The sequence below is a fragment of the Aythya marila genome (genome assembly GCF_965140915.1).
Source record: "Aythya marila genome assembly, chromosome: Z".
Lineage (NCBI taxonomy): Eukaryota > Metazoa > Chordata > Aves > Anseriformes > Anatidae > Aythya > Aythya marila.
This window is the reverse complement of record NC_139080.1, coordinates 86,748,489-86,764,632: the sequence shown is the minus strand read 5'-3', so window position 1 is coordinate 86,764,632 and position 16,144 is coordinate 86,748,489. Positions and strand designations below refer to the sequence as shown.

The 16,144-nt window shown below is 36.0% G+C and overlaps 1 protein-coding gene across 10 annotated transcripts in view; it reads right to left on the bottom strand.

Annotated features, from left to right (window-relative positions):
• Positions 1-527: 527 nt before the first annotated feature.
• CAST (calpastatin) overlaps positions 528-16,144 on the bottom strand; it is a 69,565-nt gene continuing 53,948 nt past the window's right edge. For 5 of the 10 annotated variants that reach the window (XM_082784255.1, XM_082784258.1, XM_082784260.1 and 2 more), the window contains 12 exons: positions 14,814-14,915; positions 13,696-13,779; positions 12,839-12,886; positions 12,620-12,715; positions 11,955-12,053; positions 10,695-10,796; positions 8,614-8,706; positions 7,673-7,726; positions 7,118-7,207; positions 4,184-4,263; positions 2,885-2,951; positions 528-1,791 (listed from right to left, as the gene is read on the bottom strand). In XM_082784255.1, the coding sequence (XP_082640381.1) occupies positions 2,894-2,951; positions 4,184-4,263; positions 7,118-7,207; positions 7,673-7,726; positions 8,614-8,706; positions 10,695-10,796; positions 11,955-12,053; positions 12,620-12,715; positions 12,839-12,886; positions 13,696-13,779; positions 14,814-14,915 (906 nt within the window). In that variant the 3' untranslated portion in view covers positions 528-1,791; positions 2,885-2,893. The remainder of the gene's footprint in view (positions 1,792-2,884; positions 2,952-4,183; positions 4,264-7,117; positions 7,208-7,672; positions 7,727-8,613; positions 8,707-10,694; positions 10,797-11,954; positions 12,054-12,619; positions 12,716-12,838; positions 12,887-13,695; positions 13,780-14,813; positions 14,916-16,144) is intronic. The other 5 variants (XM_082784259.1, XM_082784264.1, XM_082784263.1 and 2 more) reach the window with 3 other exon arrangements.

Genomic DNA, 16,144 nt, shown 5'->3' with positions numbered 1-16,144 from the left:
TTAGACATGTAGATGTTTGCATCAAGAAGAAAGCTTGCAAACAAAGCTAGAATCACATAATACTGAAATTATTATGTACATTGACAAGAGAATCTTAACACTTACAGGGATGCTTGCAGAGTTCAAAAACTTCATTGAAAGAAAATATATCTTCTGTCACTTGAGAATGACCGTTAACCACTTGTATGTATTATGTCTCAAATTTTAACTGGATTTTTTTCAGCAAAATAGTCACTTCATCTTGTTTCTTAAAATACTTGTGCATACCCGTTTAGCTCTTCCAGGCCTGAAGCCCCATTTGGCCCTATTTAGCTTCTAAATAGCATTAGAAATCAAAGGGAAGGGGGGGGAAAACTGCAGGTAGAGCTTGATCAGATTGTTGGGGGGATTCATAAAGCACCTCTGACAAGTATTTTGCCAATGCTTTTTAAACACATTAGATTCAGTTTTAACAGGCCAATTTCTGAGCTTTCTTTCGCCTTCCTGTATCTGTTCACATTAACAGCTGTAGTAAATAAAAAAGTTACAAACAGAGTGCATTCTTAAAAACTTTATTAGTGTGACACAGGTTCTCAGTACAGATTGTTAAGTAGAGTCAAAATTCTGTTTATCCTCCAACATAAATCTCAAGGCCACCTGTCTGCCACACTACATTCTAGAATCAGCTATTGGAATCATTACAAATATTGGCCCTAGTATGATCTTCCTCTGTAAACTAATGGTGAAGCAGTACGTGTGTAAGATGTGTAAAAGATGTTTTAATTATTACGAAGACAGAGGAAAACAAATGGAAGAACTTGGCACACCTAGGTCCCAAAAGCTCTACCTGTAACAGACATACTAGAGGCCCGCTCTTGCCTGTTATCTTGAAGACCAGGTGAATACAATGCTCCTTACTGCATTAATTTTTGTTTTATTTCCGCAGCCCCTTCTGGAGTATGAGAAACAGAAGTAAGGACTAGAAATAGTGAAAAAAAAGCAAACACAAAAACGTCCGTCTTCCAACCTGAATTTCTCTTAATATCCGCTAAGGCTTATGTACTTTATTTTTCTGTTCTGTGATGATAATGATGTCAGTGGTACACAGCAAATTTTTATCTTTTCAGTCCAGGAGACTTCTGAAATTATACAAGAGCAGTACAGATGCAGTTGGAAATAAAAAAAATCCTTATCGGTGTCATTTTGCAGTTGTTTTAACAGCAGCTAAGGCATCATCAAAAATACCTGCTTTATTATTAGAATGTGCTTGATGAAGCAGTTAATCCCCAGTTTTTTTTTGTCCTTTGGATAACCACAGCTTACCTCTGGTTTCTTACCAAGAACTTAAGAAAGACTGTATACAGCCATGCTGAGGTGGGTTGATGATAACTAAAGCTCATTATATTCCAGAATGCTTAATATATTCACTGCAATGCTAAAAATGCTAGCACATGAGACTTCTTGGGAGATTTAGAGGCACTATGTGGAGATTATGTGCAAAAGTCTGCATTTTTTTTTGGCTTTGCTATTAGGTTCTGAAATATATTTCTTACAAATATAAAGCATCCTTTCCCACTGAGATCTGAAGAAAATTACAAAAAAAAAAAAAAAGTATATCAATACAGTAAAGTGAAAGGCTAGGAAAAAAAATCTTAATCTACTGCTGGAAAAACAGAAAACATGAAAGAAGTCCAGAAAATACCACTGTACAAAAAACATCTAGAATAGCTACATGCTTTTTGCATCAGCTTTGTTCTTCAGCAATAATTATCCCCAATAAAAAGAAGTCTTTTCACATCAAGTGTCAAGATCCTGAGGGGGAGAAAAAAAAGAAATGAAAGAGTTAAGAATATTAACTTGGGAAAAAATGCAAATTACATCTGTGAAGGATAATGAGAAACAAATATCTAGTGACAGAAATAAATCCAGGAAGAAGAAATATCAAAAGAGAGGAGATAATTTTTCCAAAAGTGATACTGCAGTAAGATTGGCAGTTCACTGCTGATACGAAGCAATGATGCATCTTGGTCTTCCCTAAACCTTCCGACTGGATTTAGCTCCATCTAATTACCGATGCTCTCTTATGAATCAAATCTGCCTCTCAAGACAGAGGGCAGCAGCTCCTCTGCATGTGACTCAGAAGGCTGGAATTAGAGCCCTCCTGGCCAGTACTCAGATGAATGGAGACATACTTTAGGTGTGCCTTTAGCTTTCTCCTGCACACCCCATTAAACTCTCTTGCCTAAAGGACTTGTATCAGGCATCAGTGTGGTTATGATACTTTCATGAACTAAAGATGATGAGGAAAGACTAATTATTTGCATTACAGGTGTGATCAAGCTGAACAAAAAGAAGTACACAGTGGCAGTGGAACATGTGCACTGAACGAGGCTGTATTTGTGCCAGGAAAATCAAGAACAGAACACTGAGACCTGCTATACCTGTCAGCATAGCTGTGAGGGTTTTTTTTTTGTTTTTTTTTTTGTTTTTTTTAAATGTGTTCTGGATGCTGTTCCAAAATTAGCCTGGTAGAGACATAACCTCACTGTCCTAAAGACAAAAACAACCAGTTGAAATGAGCTTAGTCTATATAAATTCTATGTAAAAGGTCTTACTAGGGAAGCAGTATGTAATGCTTTGTAATTCTTAAAATTACCTCTATTTAGATAAATTTAGCTACAGAAGGTAATTTTGTACAAACTGTAGGGACAAAGGATGAAAAAAAATAGTTAGGCCTTTTCTGCATAGGATTATGTATTGAATTTCAAAGTCATTCCAAGTGTTTTCTGTAAGAGTTTCTCTACGCACATCTTGGTTTTAGTTAAGACTGTTACAGAATTTAGCTTTAGTAACACTAGCGAGAGTTATCTTTATGGTAGCTCAGAGAACAGGGAAGAAATCTCACCCAGTAACGTTAACGTTTAGCTCGTTTTCTGCTTCTCAGATTTGCTGCTGGAGGACCGTCCCTTTGCCTACATAAGAGCAAGAGAAGTAAGAGATAGTAAGAAACTAAACTAAGCTAAAATCGAAATAACGCAGTGAGAGATATCATCAGAAATTATAGTTCAGATGTAAATACGATCTGCATTTGAAATTCAGATGGTTCAAAAAGAATATTTGTATCTTCTATGGTATATATCCATTTTTCCTCTGTCCCTTTATTTCAAATAACAAGATCCATGGCTGACTTCTTCATTCCCTATTTCTCAAATTCTTTTTAAATGCTTTTAAAATGCTTTTTTAAATTCTTTTTAAGTAATCCAGTCACTATAAAGAACCTTTAAAAAACAACACATCCTTCTGAAGAAGAGTTAAAGACCTTCCAATTTTAAACTGAAAACTTTAAGACCTCTGTTACTACACAAAAGTAATAGCCATTCCACAGTAAACAAAAATCCCATCACTTAAAGTTTATAAAACAAAATTTCCATGATAGATGTTACCATCTGATTCAGACATCTATGTGCACATATTCTATGAAAGAACAACTTGATGTAAGAAGTTTGATCATTACCTGAATCCCTCCCCCTTTTTTTTTTTTTAAATTATAGAAACAACTGCTTTCCTTTTTCCATAGATTCATTTTGCGTAATTACAAATATATGTAAGCTTTGATTTCATTCATTTTTTAAAATAAATTATAAAAATTTGAGTAAAGGACATGTAGTAGAAAGAATACATTCTAATAACTTTCAGAATTCTGTTATTTGAAATTGACACTATACTCCAGTATTAGCATTTTATGTTTATGCTTATTGGGGAGCACCTCTTGTGCTGAGTGCAGAACATTGGGTTTTAGAAATCAAAAAGATGAAAAAATGGAAAGAGGTGAGAAACCACTGCAGAATAAAGAGGTAAATGAGAGAAGTGATAGGGATCCAGAGGCAGTTACAGTGAAGTCTGAGTTTTAGATAGCAAATATGGGAATAAGCATACTGTGGAACATACACTGACCCCACTGTACAAGAATGTATTCAGTTCAAAATAATGATGGTTTTAGTCCCCATTTATCCAAAACCTCCCTTGAAATAGGCAGGTGCTTCTCTCTTATGTACACGCTAACATAAATGTCCCAAATTGGACATAGTGCTCATAATTCTCCCCAGAGTGCTATTATGTCATATAAATCTAAATTTCATCTGTTTGTCTTTCTCAACTACAGTGTCTGTTAACATTGACTGTTCATATTTTAATATATTTCTACCGTTTTAGGATCCTTGGGTTTTCTTTCTTCCTTTGGTGCTGGTTTAGTGGTGATGGTTTCCTTTCCACTTTTGTCCTACACTCCAAAGAAAAAAATAATTACAATTACAAACAGATCAGATAACTGATGACTCCTACTTGGACATTTGTCATAACACATTATTTTTAGTGTATGGATACAAGATGCATACATACAGCTACTGTCTTAATCCACATAAAGCTGGAATTCGGATCCGTGTTGAATACTGTCCCACAGGTGCCGTGTCACAGCACTCAGGATTACCTGCTCTGTAACCTGTCCTGATACCAAGGTCAGGCCTGTAATTCCCTGGAAAGTCCTTCCAGCCCTTTCTATCACCTGGAGGCATGTCTGCCAGCCTCCAGTCAACTAGGGCCTCCCTGGATAGCCAGAGTTGCTGGTAAATTATTGAAAGTGACTTGGTGTGCACTTCAACCATCTCGTTCAGTACCTTTGGGTGAATCGTCCAGAACATGTAGGAGTTACCTTGCAGTTTCCCATGGGATTACAGGGGCTCCATGTCACTCCCCATCACAACCTTCCAACTCCCAGGGTTGGTACCCTGAGAATCATTGGCTTTACTAATACAGACTGAGGCAAAAAAAGGCATTAATTATCTTATCATTTTCTTCATCTTTCATCACTATGTTTCCCCTCACATCCAACAAAGGATGGAGATTCTACTCAGTCTTTCTTTTGCTGGTAATGTATTTATAAAAGCATTTTGGATGTCTTTTACTGCACTAGCCAACCTGAATTCTAGGTGAGCTTTAGCTCTTCTGTATGTCCCCGCACAATTTAGCGACAGCTCTATAACTCTCTGAAGTTGCCTGCCCCTTCTTTCAGAGTCCACAAACTTTTTTCTTCCTGAGCTTGTTAGGAAGCTCTGTTCAGCCAGGCTGGTCTTCTCCCCTGCTGGCTCAGCTGTTGGCACACTGGGATGGCCAGTTCCTATGTATTTGACTTTGTTCTCAAAAAAGGTCCATCCTTCCTGGACTCCACTGCCTTTCAGAACTACCTTCCCACGGGGGATCTGGGAGTTAGACCTCAATAAGCTGTCTCAGGATGCAGTGTCAAGGTAAACTCTTGGGAATTCGTCCCCCTCTTGAGGAGAAGGTTAACAGAACACATTGCGGGAGAGTTGATATGAACAAATCAATTTCTTATACAGTCTTCAAATACTCCTAGGCAGCAACACTTCAACACTTGTAGTAAGTCCTTTAGTTACATTCCTTGTAATACGTGGGCACCCTGGGAAAGGCTGGAATCCCCACCAACCAGAAGATAAAAGACGTACATTTTTCTATGGGGACTGGATGACTATGCAAACTTTTGCCACTCTGCAATGATCAGGAGAGAGATTTAGAAACAGCTACCTTCTCCCAGGAGTTAAATCTGATTTGAACTTTTCCTTTCAAGGCTTCTTCCTCCCCTTAATCCCACCCTGGGGAAACAAACTCAAGCACAGAAGCACAGATGATTATAAGCAACATTTTAAGTATGAACAAACTTAAAATACACTCTTAGTAAGTACATGTAGGTACACTAGCAACTAGTGTAAGCTTAGGATGCTGGTGCAGAATTTCCCTGGGGAATTGGTTATGCTTCCACAGCTCTATCTGTCCAAGAGATTTAGTTTTTCACTACTAATAGACTGGCTTGCTCAAAGATGTATTAAATTCAAGCTTCATTTATCTTGCAATTTATTTTATTTTTTCCTTTTCCTTGCTGGAAGCAGGCAAGTCACTACCGCAAGAAAAAGGCAGGGACAGAGAGGCAGAGGTTAGCAGCAGATTAGAGACAACTGCAGCTGGTTTAACCATCTGGGTACAAAATTTCACCATTCAAAAAATTGTTCACCATTGCCTCTGTCAGGAGGTGAGGGACCGGTGCCTATGATAGAACATGCATGTCACATACAATGTAAGAGAACAAATGGCTAAAAAGAGGTGGTTACTGATTCTTAACTACAGTTTGAGCACTTGTGGAAAACAAGGAGTCCAGGACTTCAGCTCCAACATCCCACCAATTGCCCCAGAAATTCCCCTACCAAGGAATCTTGTAAGATAACTGTAGATTCCTCCCCTGTGACAACAGGCACAGTGGATGTCTCACAGCCATTCAAGTCATCTTCTGCTGTCCAAGCTCAAGGTAGCAAATGCCAGGTTAAGGATGATGGAGAGCAAGCAGAAAATAAGCCTCAGTCTTGCTTCTTATCAATCAAATCTGTCTCCTTCTTCATACTCTTTTCCAGCACAACCATCCTTTCTCACTCATCTCTACCAACCATAACACCATCCTCATGTTGGCGGACCTCCAAATTCATGCCGCTACCACTGCTAACTCACTTCATATAGGCTCACATTTGCAGCACTTCTCTGGGAAAAGTCTGACAGGTATTTAAAATGATTCTATGACAAATACTACATTTATCATTACAAAACCTCTTCAGTCCATTCCTTCTTCTTTCTTCTTGGTGATACAATTTTCCCTAACATACCTAAAACTCTTTTCTAATCCTAGCATTTCTCTGAAAACCATTTTGAACTGTTTTCTCATTTCCAGCCTACAACCATTTCTAGATAGTGCATGCCGTATTAAACACAGATTTCTCTACATATTTTTTTTGACACTTGAATTTATACAAAACATGTTAATCAGAATTCTTTGCTTAAATCACTTCTCCAAGCTTGTCTTACTTCTCCATAAGACACCAAATACCCCAAGCCTGCCTCCTTCCTTTAGTACTCAGGAAGACACATCAAACTTCCTTATAACAGTAAGACGATCATTAAATTTTGACAGCACATTCCAAAGAGGATAACTCTAAACCTAAACTGAGCTACAGCAAATAAAACTTTTACTAAGTAGTGGAAAACTATTTATTTTGCAAGTTATTAGCAGTAAATGTCCTACCTTTGAGTGCTGTGGTTTGGCAGGAGCATTTGCAAAAGTATCAAAGTCACCTGATAGAGCATCGATAGCTGCAGACTCATCCGTAGGCTTCTGCAATAACGTTAATTCTGAAGTCATACAGTATGCACTACTTTCTGACAGCCAAATTAATGTTTCGGGCATTTAAAACTGGCTTAACTATCCTTTTATTTAAATATCTATATATCTTAGCTCTAAACATTTGTCAGAACAGAGACACCTGTATTTGATCTTTCCAAACTACACAATGTCTTTGAATATTGGATATTAACATTAATACCACAGTTGCCCATTTATAACGAATAGTTACTTTTATTAAAAGTTTTAGTGTGTACACCTATTTTAAATAGGTAAAAAAAAAAATTACTATTACCCCTTTGAGTAGGTAAAAAAGCTTTATTATTACCTACTGCATTCAATAGCATTTATGGAGTTTGCAATAATGCAAACTTTAAGCCTTCAATTGACACTGCTTCAAAAAAAAAAAAAAGATCAGAGCACAAAACAAACTAAGAACAAAAAGAGAACAAATTTTACCTTTTGTTCTTTGTGTTTCAAAGCATCCTTTGAAGTTGGCTTTACAGGTTTACCCTTGGAAATAATAAAAAATTTATTCTCATTTTGATCTGGTCAGATTAGTTTTATGATATATCACATGCTTTTACACACATTAAATAGGGAACTTTCAGATCACCATGAAAGTTGAACCATTCCGTACTGATTTCTTTATTACTTAAGCTGTGTGTTCAATCCAGTTCACAATGTATTTTCATGCTCTGTTACTTGACTATGTCTGCAATTTTGTCTGTCTTTGTAGTCTACTGGAAAAATAGTTTTTTGGTCTAGAAATGACCGAATCCCTGTTAGAGTGGTCAGTCATTACAGTGAATGTCAGTTCCATAGGGCTTCAGGTATACACGTATACCATGAAGGTTATACTTGTATATATTCTTTGTCCTTAACCATGAAGCTGCTCGGAAGGAATAGGCATTTTTACCTATGGTTAGCTCCTGTCTGTGGGAGAATATAAACCAAGCTTCTTAAAAGGTGACACCTTTTTTTTGGTTACCTAGTTTTCTGGAATACCTAAGAAAATGAGACAGCATAACTGAAACCTGTACTGCCATACCTCCATGATGTTGACTGCTACTAGGTGGTTAAAATGACTTATTTGTTATTTGTTCAGTGTCCAATTCTAAAAAGTTAAAAAAAACAACACATATACACCTTAGGTTGTTTTTGTTTACTTGTTTGTTTTTTTTTGTTTGTTTTTAATCAAATGCTTGCACAGATATATACAGCTTCTCTAAGAACAGAGTGTTTATGTGTTGAACCTTAATAAATATAGCACACACACTTACTCCCTTACTCAGTTTCACTGTTCTCCCTGTAATTTCACAGGGAGACTGGCACGTATGCACAAATTTCTAGTGTTGCAGTGAGGTAATTAAATAAAAATTAATGGAGTTTTTCCTTACCTGGTCACCTGACTCCAGAAGCTCTCGGTAGTCAGGTGGGATAGTATCATCTCTTTCTCCAAGTTTGTCTCTGTGTTCAGATTTAGACTTTTCCTGAAAGCATTTAATTTTAAACAACTTGAATACTTAGCTCTTTTGTTGCTACTTTGAGGTTTTAATATGCAACTGCATACTTAATGCATAGTTAGTTGTATATTGTACATCATTTAACAGTTTGATAAATATGGTATTTGCCCAATTAGGTTGACAAATGTTAGAAACATTAGAAAACAGTACGCTGAAGTGTTCGTTATAAAAAATTATGAGGACAGTTGCCTTTTTTGAATTTAAAATTTCAGAACTACTGGAAAAAGACCAATATGTTCATTTCACCAAGAAGCATGTTTCATGCCTGAAAGTTTAAGATTACTAGCTCTCAAGAGGTGCAGACATTTAGTAAGTTAAACATGCATATATGCAGCAGCATCCCAACATAAAGAAAAGAGTTATGCCAAATAACAGCATTGAACATAATAGTTTAGTTGGAAGGGACCTTCAAAGATCAAGTCCAACTGCCTGACCACTTCAGGGCTAGCCAAAAGTTAAGGCATATTTATGAGGTCATTGCCTAAACACTTCTTGAACACTGACAGGCATGGGGCAGCAATGACCTCTCTAGGAAGCCTGTTTCAGTGTCTGACCACCCTCACAGTAAAGAAATTTTTCTTGATGTCTGGTCTGAACCCCCTGCTGGCGCAGCTTGTAATATATTATTATATTCTTGTAGTACCTGAGCCATGCATCTGTGTACCTTTATAGCATAACCCAGAACACTTGCCCACACAACATCTGGCCTATGCTTTTTATCAGGCTTAGGAGCCAGAGTCATTTTCAAATACAACATAACTACAAGACATGACACCACAAGCTCCAAAAAAACACATCAAGGTTGGAAGCGGTTCCACTAAGGTTATTTTTCCATCTATAATTCTTCAAGCCCTGTCAAGTATACCATGCCAAGTACAACAGTTGGTTTAGATGCAAATAGCTTGTAAGCACAGGGATGAAGAATTTTTTTTTGTATGTGTAAATGCAGACATATTAAGGAACTCCTCTTTCTTTTTGAAGAAATGCAATCTGGTATGAACATTTTCTATGCCTTAAAAAAAAACAAACAAACAAAAAAACACCACCACCACATGAAAGCTGAGCTTTTACACCTCTGTTACCACTGAAGCACAGGAGTTGCAGACGTCTCAAATATCAGGCACTCACCACCTTCCTATAACAAGGGACAACACTAACCAGACTGTAACCTACATTAGGCAGCCAATCACCACCACACTGGGGCCTCATAGATTAGAAACCTAATTTCCTGCTAAATTTATTCATTGGCAGCATATGGTGATTTTACCCCAGTAACAATCCTTTAAGTATTTCAGTTTACTGTGACTATCATTATTATGCAGAGATGCATGGGATTTCCTTATTAGCAGAAAGGCTTTTACACAATTAAATTAAAAAAGACAGAAGGGAGACCAAATGAAGTCAAATCAATCAGAAACAAACAAGCAGAAAAACAAAACTGATTAAATGAACATGTCCATTGATGAACTTGATGCCTGTTGGGTTATAAAAGACAATCAAGTTTGGTTATAAAAATCAATCAAGTTTGACAAAAAAAAAAGCCACAAAATTAATTTTAGAAACAAATGTCAGAGGAGAAACTTGAAAAATAAATAACGACAGTAAAAGGCACTGAAGTCAAATTACTGCAAATTTGCTGTAATATTTCAGCAATTAACTCCAAAGTTTGGAGTTAATTATATTGAACTGTACACTGAAGTGTACAATTCAACATTTTTTCACAAAAATCACAAAAAAAAACAACACGAAACAATGGTTAATTTGCCTAAACGACAACATCAGTGTGTTTTTTTTTCCTAGTAACCTTCCTCCTGCATCTGAAAATCATAAGCCATATACCCATATGAGTATATAAGAAGCATTTCAATATTCTATATTCTTAAAAAATCTTTAAGAAATAAGGTAAATTTCTCAACTGTTTTCAGCCAGCAAAATTTCAGAATGTTTTTTGTTACCTTTACTTTATCCACAACTGGTTTGTTCTCATCAGGGTCAGGCTCTCTCTGTCCCAAGGAATCAGACAGGAGATCCAAGGCTTCATCCATCTCTTTTCCTGCCTAATAAAGTATAAATATGTTTGTGAAAGCAAATCTGCTGTAAAAAGATTTTTTCAAACTAATATAAATACTAACTAATGAACCAACAACTTCAGTGAACAATGGTCAGCTCTTCCTTTCTAATTGCAATGTAGTAATAACAAAAGATATCTGAATATTTAGACCTACGAGAACACAATTTGAAGTAGGGGTTACAGAACTGATTTGAATGGCTTTGTTTTGTTACAAAACTGACCTAATGAGAACAGTTAAAATACTGCTTTGTGTTTTTTTGTTTGTTTGTTTGGGTTTTGTAGCTGTTATTCATTTTGCAAACATCATTATCACTGCAGATTAGTTGTAAATCTGCAAGTGTAAATCTGAATTAAAACTTATTAACATTTTATTGTCACAATATATATGGTCTTTTGCTAATTCACAGGACTTTTGTTCAAACACTGCCCAGAAAAAAAATCTTTAATGTCGCAGGTGGGAGGAGCTTTAAATTTCATTTTCAGAACACTAGAGGGAGCTCTCATTGCACGAATCAAGATGGGAAAAAGTAGAGACATGCAACATTACTGCTCAATGGAACTAAATAAAAACGGTATTCAGAAGAGGCCATAGAACTGCTTGTGGTTTCAGTGACCTTGAATTCCTTTATTTTCAGGCCTAAAAGATGCCACTATGATGATGACTACACTATTAATATTTGCAATGTTGTTATTATCTAACTAGAAAAAGAACGATGTGGCTCACTTAAAAGCCCAAGCCTAAAAATGGAACCACTTGCACATAGCTAACTATCTGCATCTACCCATAGAAGTGAAATGCACAAATCCGCTAATGTCCTCTGTAATTCTGGAGGAATCAGTACAGGATTGGGCACCTCCTTTTCCAAGTGCAGGCAAGGAGTTTTCAAAAGCAGCCTGAAATACAACATTAAGTGGTATTAAGACGAAATAGACAGAACAGTCTTCACATTCCGTTGAAGATGAAGAATCAATAAAGCCTCAAACTTTTTCTCCACAGGAAACATCTTCCTTCCCCTCAATAACCAGCATTTACAATAAATCATTTAACTTTGCAACAGTCTATATTTGTGCAACTGTCCTCATCACACTCTCTCTTCAGACTTTCCTTTCTTTGAAATAAGTATCTAGAGAAAATGCTGCTTACTGATGTTGAAGGTAGAGAAGCTGCTGAGTGCACTGAGGAAACTGTAGCAGCAGAGATAACATCTGAGGAATCGCCAGGCTTTTTACCCTCCTTCGTTTTCTGAAACAAGACACAGCATTGTTACTAATAGAGAGGAATTAAGAGAAAAATGTTTATCAAAATCCATGCATTTGAAATGCAATGCCTCCACAGTTTATTTCAAGGACTTTATTTTACTTTGAAGCTCAACTTATTTCAGAGTGAAACCCCTTCCTGAGAAGCACAGTGCAGGTGTTTTGCATCTCAGTTTGTTCGTGTTCAGTCTTGCATCTCAACTACCGAGTCAAACCCTGGCACAGCTAAGTCAAAGGCAAGTTTTGTAGAACTTCAGAGGAACTAAGATTTCACCAAGACCATCTACATCTCTAAGTAACATTTTTTAAAGTTCAAGCACTACATAGTACATAGCACTACATAGTAGCTAATTTACCTAGGTGTGTTTTTGTTGTTTTGTTTTTTAAATTGTTATTATTACAGTCCTGCTCTCTGTTCTATTATTTTATTGCAACAAAATTAAAAAAATATTTATTCAAGAATGTTTATGTAAAATTTAAGGGAACTCAAAAACCTCAGGGTTACTGAAATTACATGAAAATAGAACATTTTCAGAAAACAAATATACTCGCCTTTTTTACACTTGGTGTAGGTAGTGGTGCAGATTGTGCTGGAGAACAGGAAAAACCTTGCGTCAAACCCTCTAACAAATCATTTTCACTCATTGGCTATCATTGAAAAGAGAAAAAAAATGTCATCAGGTAACAGTATATCCCCATTTTAAAATTAAGTAATTAATTAGTGCAGCATTCCAAATACATATATATTCACTTTTTTTTTTTTTTTTTTACCTGGAACTCTTTTTCAGGTTTTAGTGGCAGTGGTTTTCCATCTTTATCCTACAAAAGAAAAATCCTCTTGTATTAATCCAAGTAGTCCTTAAATGACAATGCAACGTAAGAACTCTGAGAGAATCGACTTAATGACAGACAGCACTATATACAAGGAATAAGAAATGATCTAACCAGTAACCTCTAGCATTTTCTACTGTTATCCAAAGTGTCATTTAAAAAACAAAACAAAACAAAAACTCCTGTAACTTAAAAACATAATGACTGCTTAAAAGCGATGTGTGTTGGATACTGAGCCTCCCTGTTTTGTGCTTCAATTGCCATGGAAGTAGCAGAATTAAGTAAAAACCCCACCTTCCAGATTTATAGCAATATTGCTGGATGTAGAGTCCAGGAAGGCCATGTCTTCTCACACTGGCATTTGTGGCAGGTGTTGTGCAAGTCCTGGCTATAACTAAGCAACCCATTTATGTCAAGTGAGTTATATGGTGATGTCTGTAAAAATACCAACTTGAAGCTTGTTGGTTTGCCTTTTTTTTTTTTTTTTTGAACAGCAGCTGTAACTAATCATAATTTATTAAATTCTACAGCAAAAAAAGATAATGAAAGACTCAGGGAACTAATCTCAGACAAAATTACTCATATGTAGGTACTTGCATTTGAACCATTTCTGTGCCTATGTAGGCATTTAATGAAAGATGTCAGATATTCAGGAACTACAAAACACCATTTTTATATATTATAAAAATGTCTGAAGTAAACATAAACATTTCAAAATGAAAGAGTTCCAGTTTCAACCATGTACACTGAAGAAAGAAAGGTGTCTAAAGACTAAAATAGCATAGTAAGTGAATTACTTTTGCATCTGTTAATCTGTACTCTGGAGGAATTGTTTCTTCATCTTCCCCCAGTTTTTTGTGTTCTTCCTGCTTGTTTTTCTCCTTTTAAGGCAAAATAAAAATAGTATGAATAAAAACTAAATAACCACATCTCAACAGAAATGCATAAGCAAGCTTTCAGTGTCTTCATTCTACTGATTCCAATTAATCTAATTCAATTCCACCGCCAAATGAAAAAAAGTCATGGAAATTCAGAGAGCCTTCTTGAAAAAGGCTTCATTTGTCTTCCTGTTTTTTCCTGCATCTGGTGGGAGGAATTACATCCACCTATTACAACGAAGACCAACAGAGTTAAGACAAGCATGGGCCAATGGCAAAATAGCAGTGTACTTCTGAGTCATAATTCTTGATTTTATTTCAAATGCATTCAACAGCTACCTGAACTGGCATTCAAAGGAAGCCTACACAAAGAATGCAGTAGCCAGATTGATAAAGGACTCCTCCCCATACAAGTTACATTGGAATATGAGCAGGAAAAAAAAGGTAGTGAAGCTAACTTTGACAACTTCTTATTGACACAGTTCCAGCATATTATAAAATCCTTTCTCTGTGGCTACGCTCAATAACTTGAGTAAAAAATGAAAAAATAAAATAATAGATTGTGGCTACAAACAGCATTCCCTTAGACGGAGTATGCATATTCCAGTGATGTACTTCAGGCTCCATGGTAAAATAACAAGACCAGTGACAAAAAAAACAAGTTGTATATGCACTCTTTCATTTAAAGAACTTATCATAAACATGTTTCCTGTTGAAAATGGACTAAATTACACACTACCTCCGATGCGCATGTTAACTCTGTATTGTTTCAGCAGTAGGACACTAAGCAAATTTGGTTTCCAGAAGCTGAGGGAAGATAATGTAGTAGAGTACTGTTATAGACACAAAGATTAAGAAAATGTACTCACTATTCAAATCCTACTAGTATTTCCTAAATAGAATGCAACTGGTTTCACAAGTAAATTTTGTTTTAAAAAGTGACAATGTTATCTCCAACTTCTTTAGCCTGTGGAAATACAGTAAAACTGAAGATAAGTACATCAACCAGGTATTTTTGAGATCTGATTATTTCCTACCTTAACTTTGTCCACAGCAGGTTTCTTTTCTTCTGGATGAGGTTTCTTCTTTTCTAAGCTACTGGACAAGGCTTCCAGTGCTTCATCTGTCACGTGACCAACCTACAAGAGTATCAATATAGTAATATATAATTCTTAGCCTGGAATTCACCAGCAAATGAAGAAACTTGTTTATACATTACAACTGACAGCCACACATTAGTAGAGATAAAATCTGATAAGTAAACTAAAAATCTATAACATTTCCATTCCCAGTTGTGTCCACATAAATGGGACCTGCTGAGTTCAAGGTGCTTATTACTCAGTCACTGGATTTAGTACAAGAACATGAATTGTCTTTGAACTATTGGATTTTTATGCCTTTATTCAATTTATCGTATTAGAGATTGTATTAGATCATTTTATTTGTACCCATGATTAACTTTATTAAAATAAAGACTAATAGCAGTGTGCTGGGTTTTAAGATGTACTTTGTTAATTGGCTTCTCCAAACATCCCTGTTGATAAATATAAATCCTGATCTTTAAATACCATCATTATTTTGTTTCAGGGTTTTCAGAGTCTATGACAAGTTGTTGAAACATACTAATACTGTTAGAGAAGGCATTGAGAGTTTCTCTGATTCCCATGCCTACTTTGCGGTCCAAATCTATGAAGAAATTGTTTTGTCTTCTGGCTTTGAAACTGCAAGAAAAATCTTAATTTCCATCCTACTTTGCTGGTATGTAAGTCCTCTGGCTAGCTTCCACACTTGCCTGCCCTCAGAAATACTGTACTATATTCAAGTCATCACACTTCCCCGTATTCTTCTGAGAGCTAAAATTTGGTTACCATACCATCAGTTACCAAATCAGCTAGATAAGGATGCAGATTCTAAAGAAGTTGGCAGAGGACAGGCAAAAAAAAAAAAAGTTTAGAAAAGTTATTCTGATGTCAGTTTTCTGTTTTCTAATGGCAAGTTGGGGACAATAAGAATTATTATCAGTGCTTTGACTTGATATGTAAAGCTTTGAAGGACAGAATGCTGGTAAGCTTGTTAAATTGTGCTTTATGCCCAGCTTTCTCAGTATCTGCTTTGTCTGCATTTGTCTTAAACATGCTTTAAGCAGTTTTTCTGGCATTCCTTTTAATAATTAAAAATTGCATGTTTTAGGATAGGATTGTGTTCTGTAAATGTCTGGCTGAAATGTCTTGTAATTCATAAATGTCACATCATTTTTTCCCTGAGGAAGAACATTAGAAACAACTCAATTAAGCAGGGAACGTCCTCTGCGTTATTCTTCTTGTGTTCTGTTTAATGTTTCCACTTTTTCTACCATTTTTATATCTCA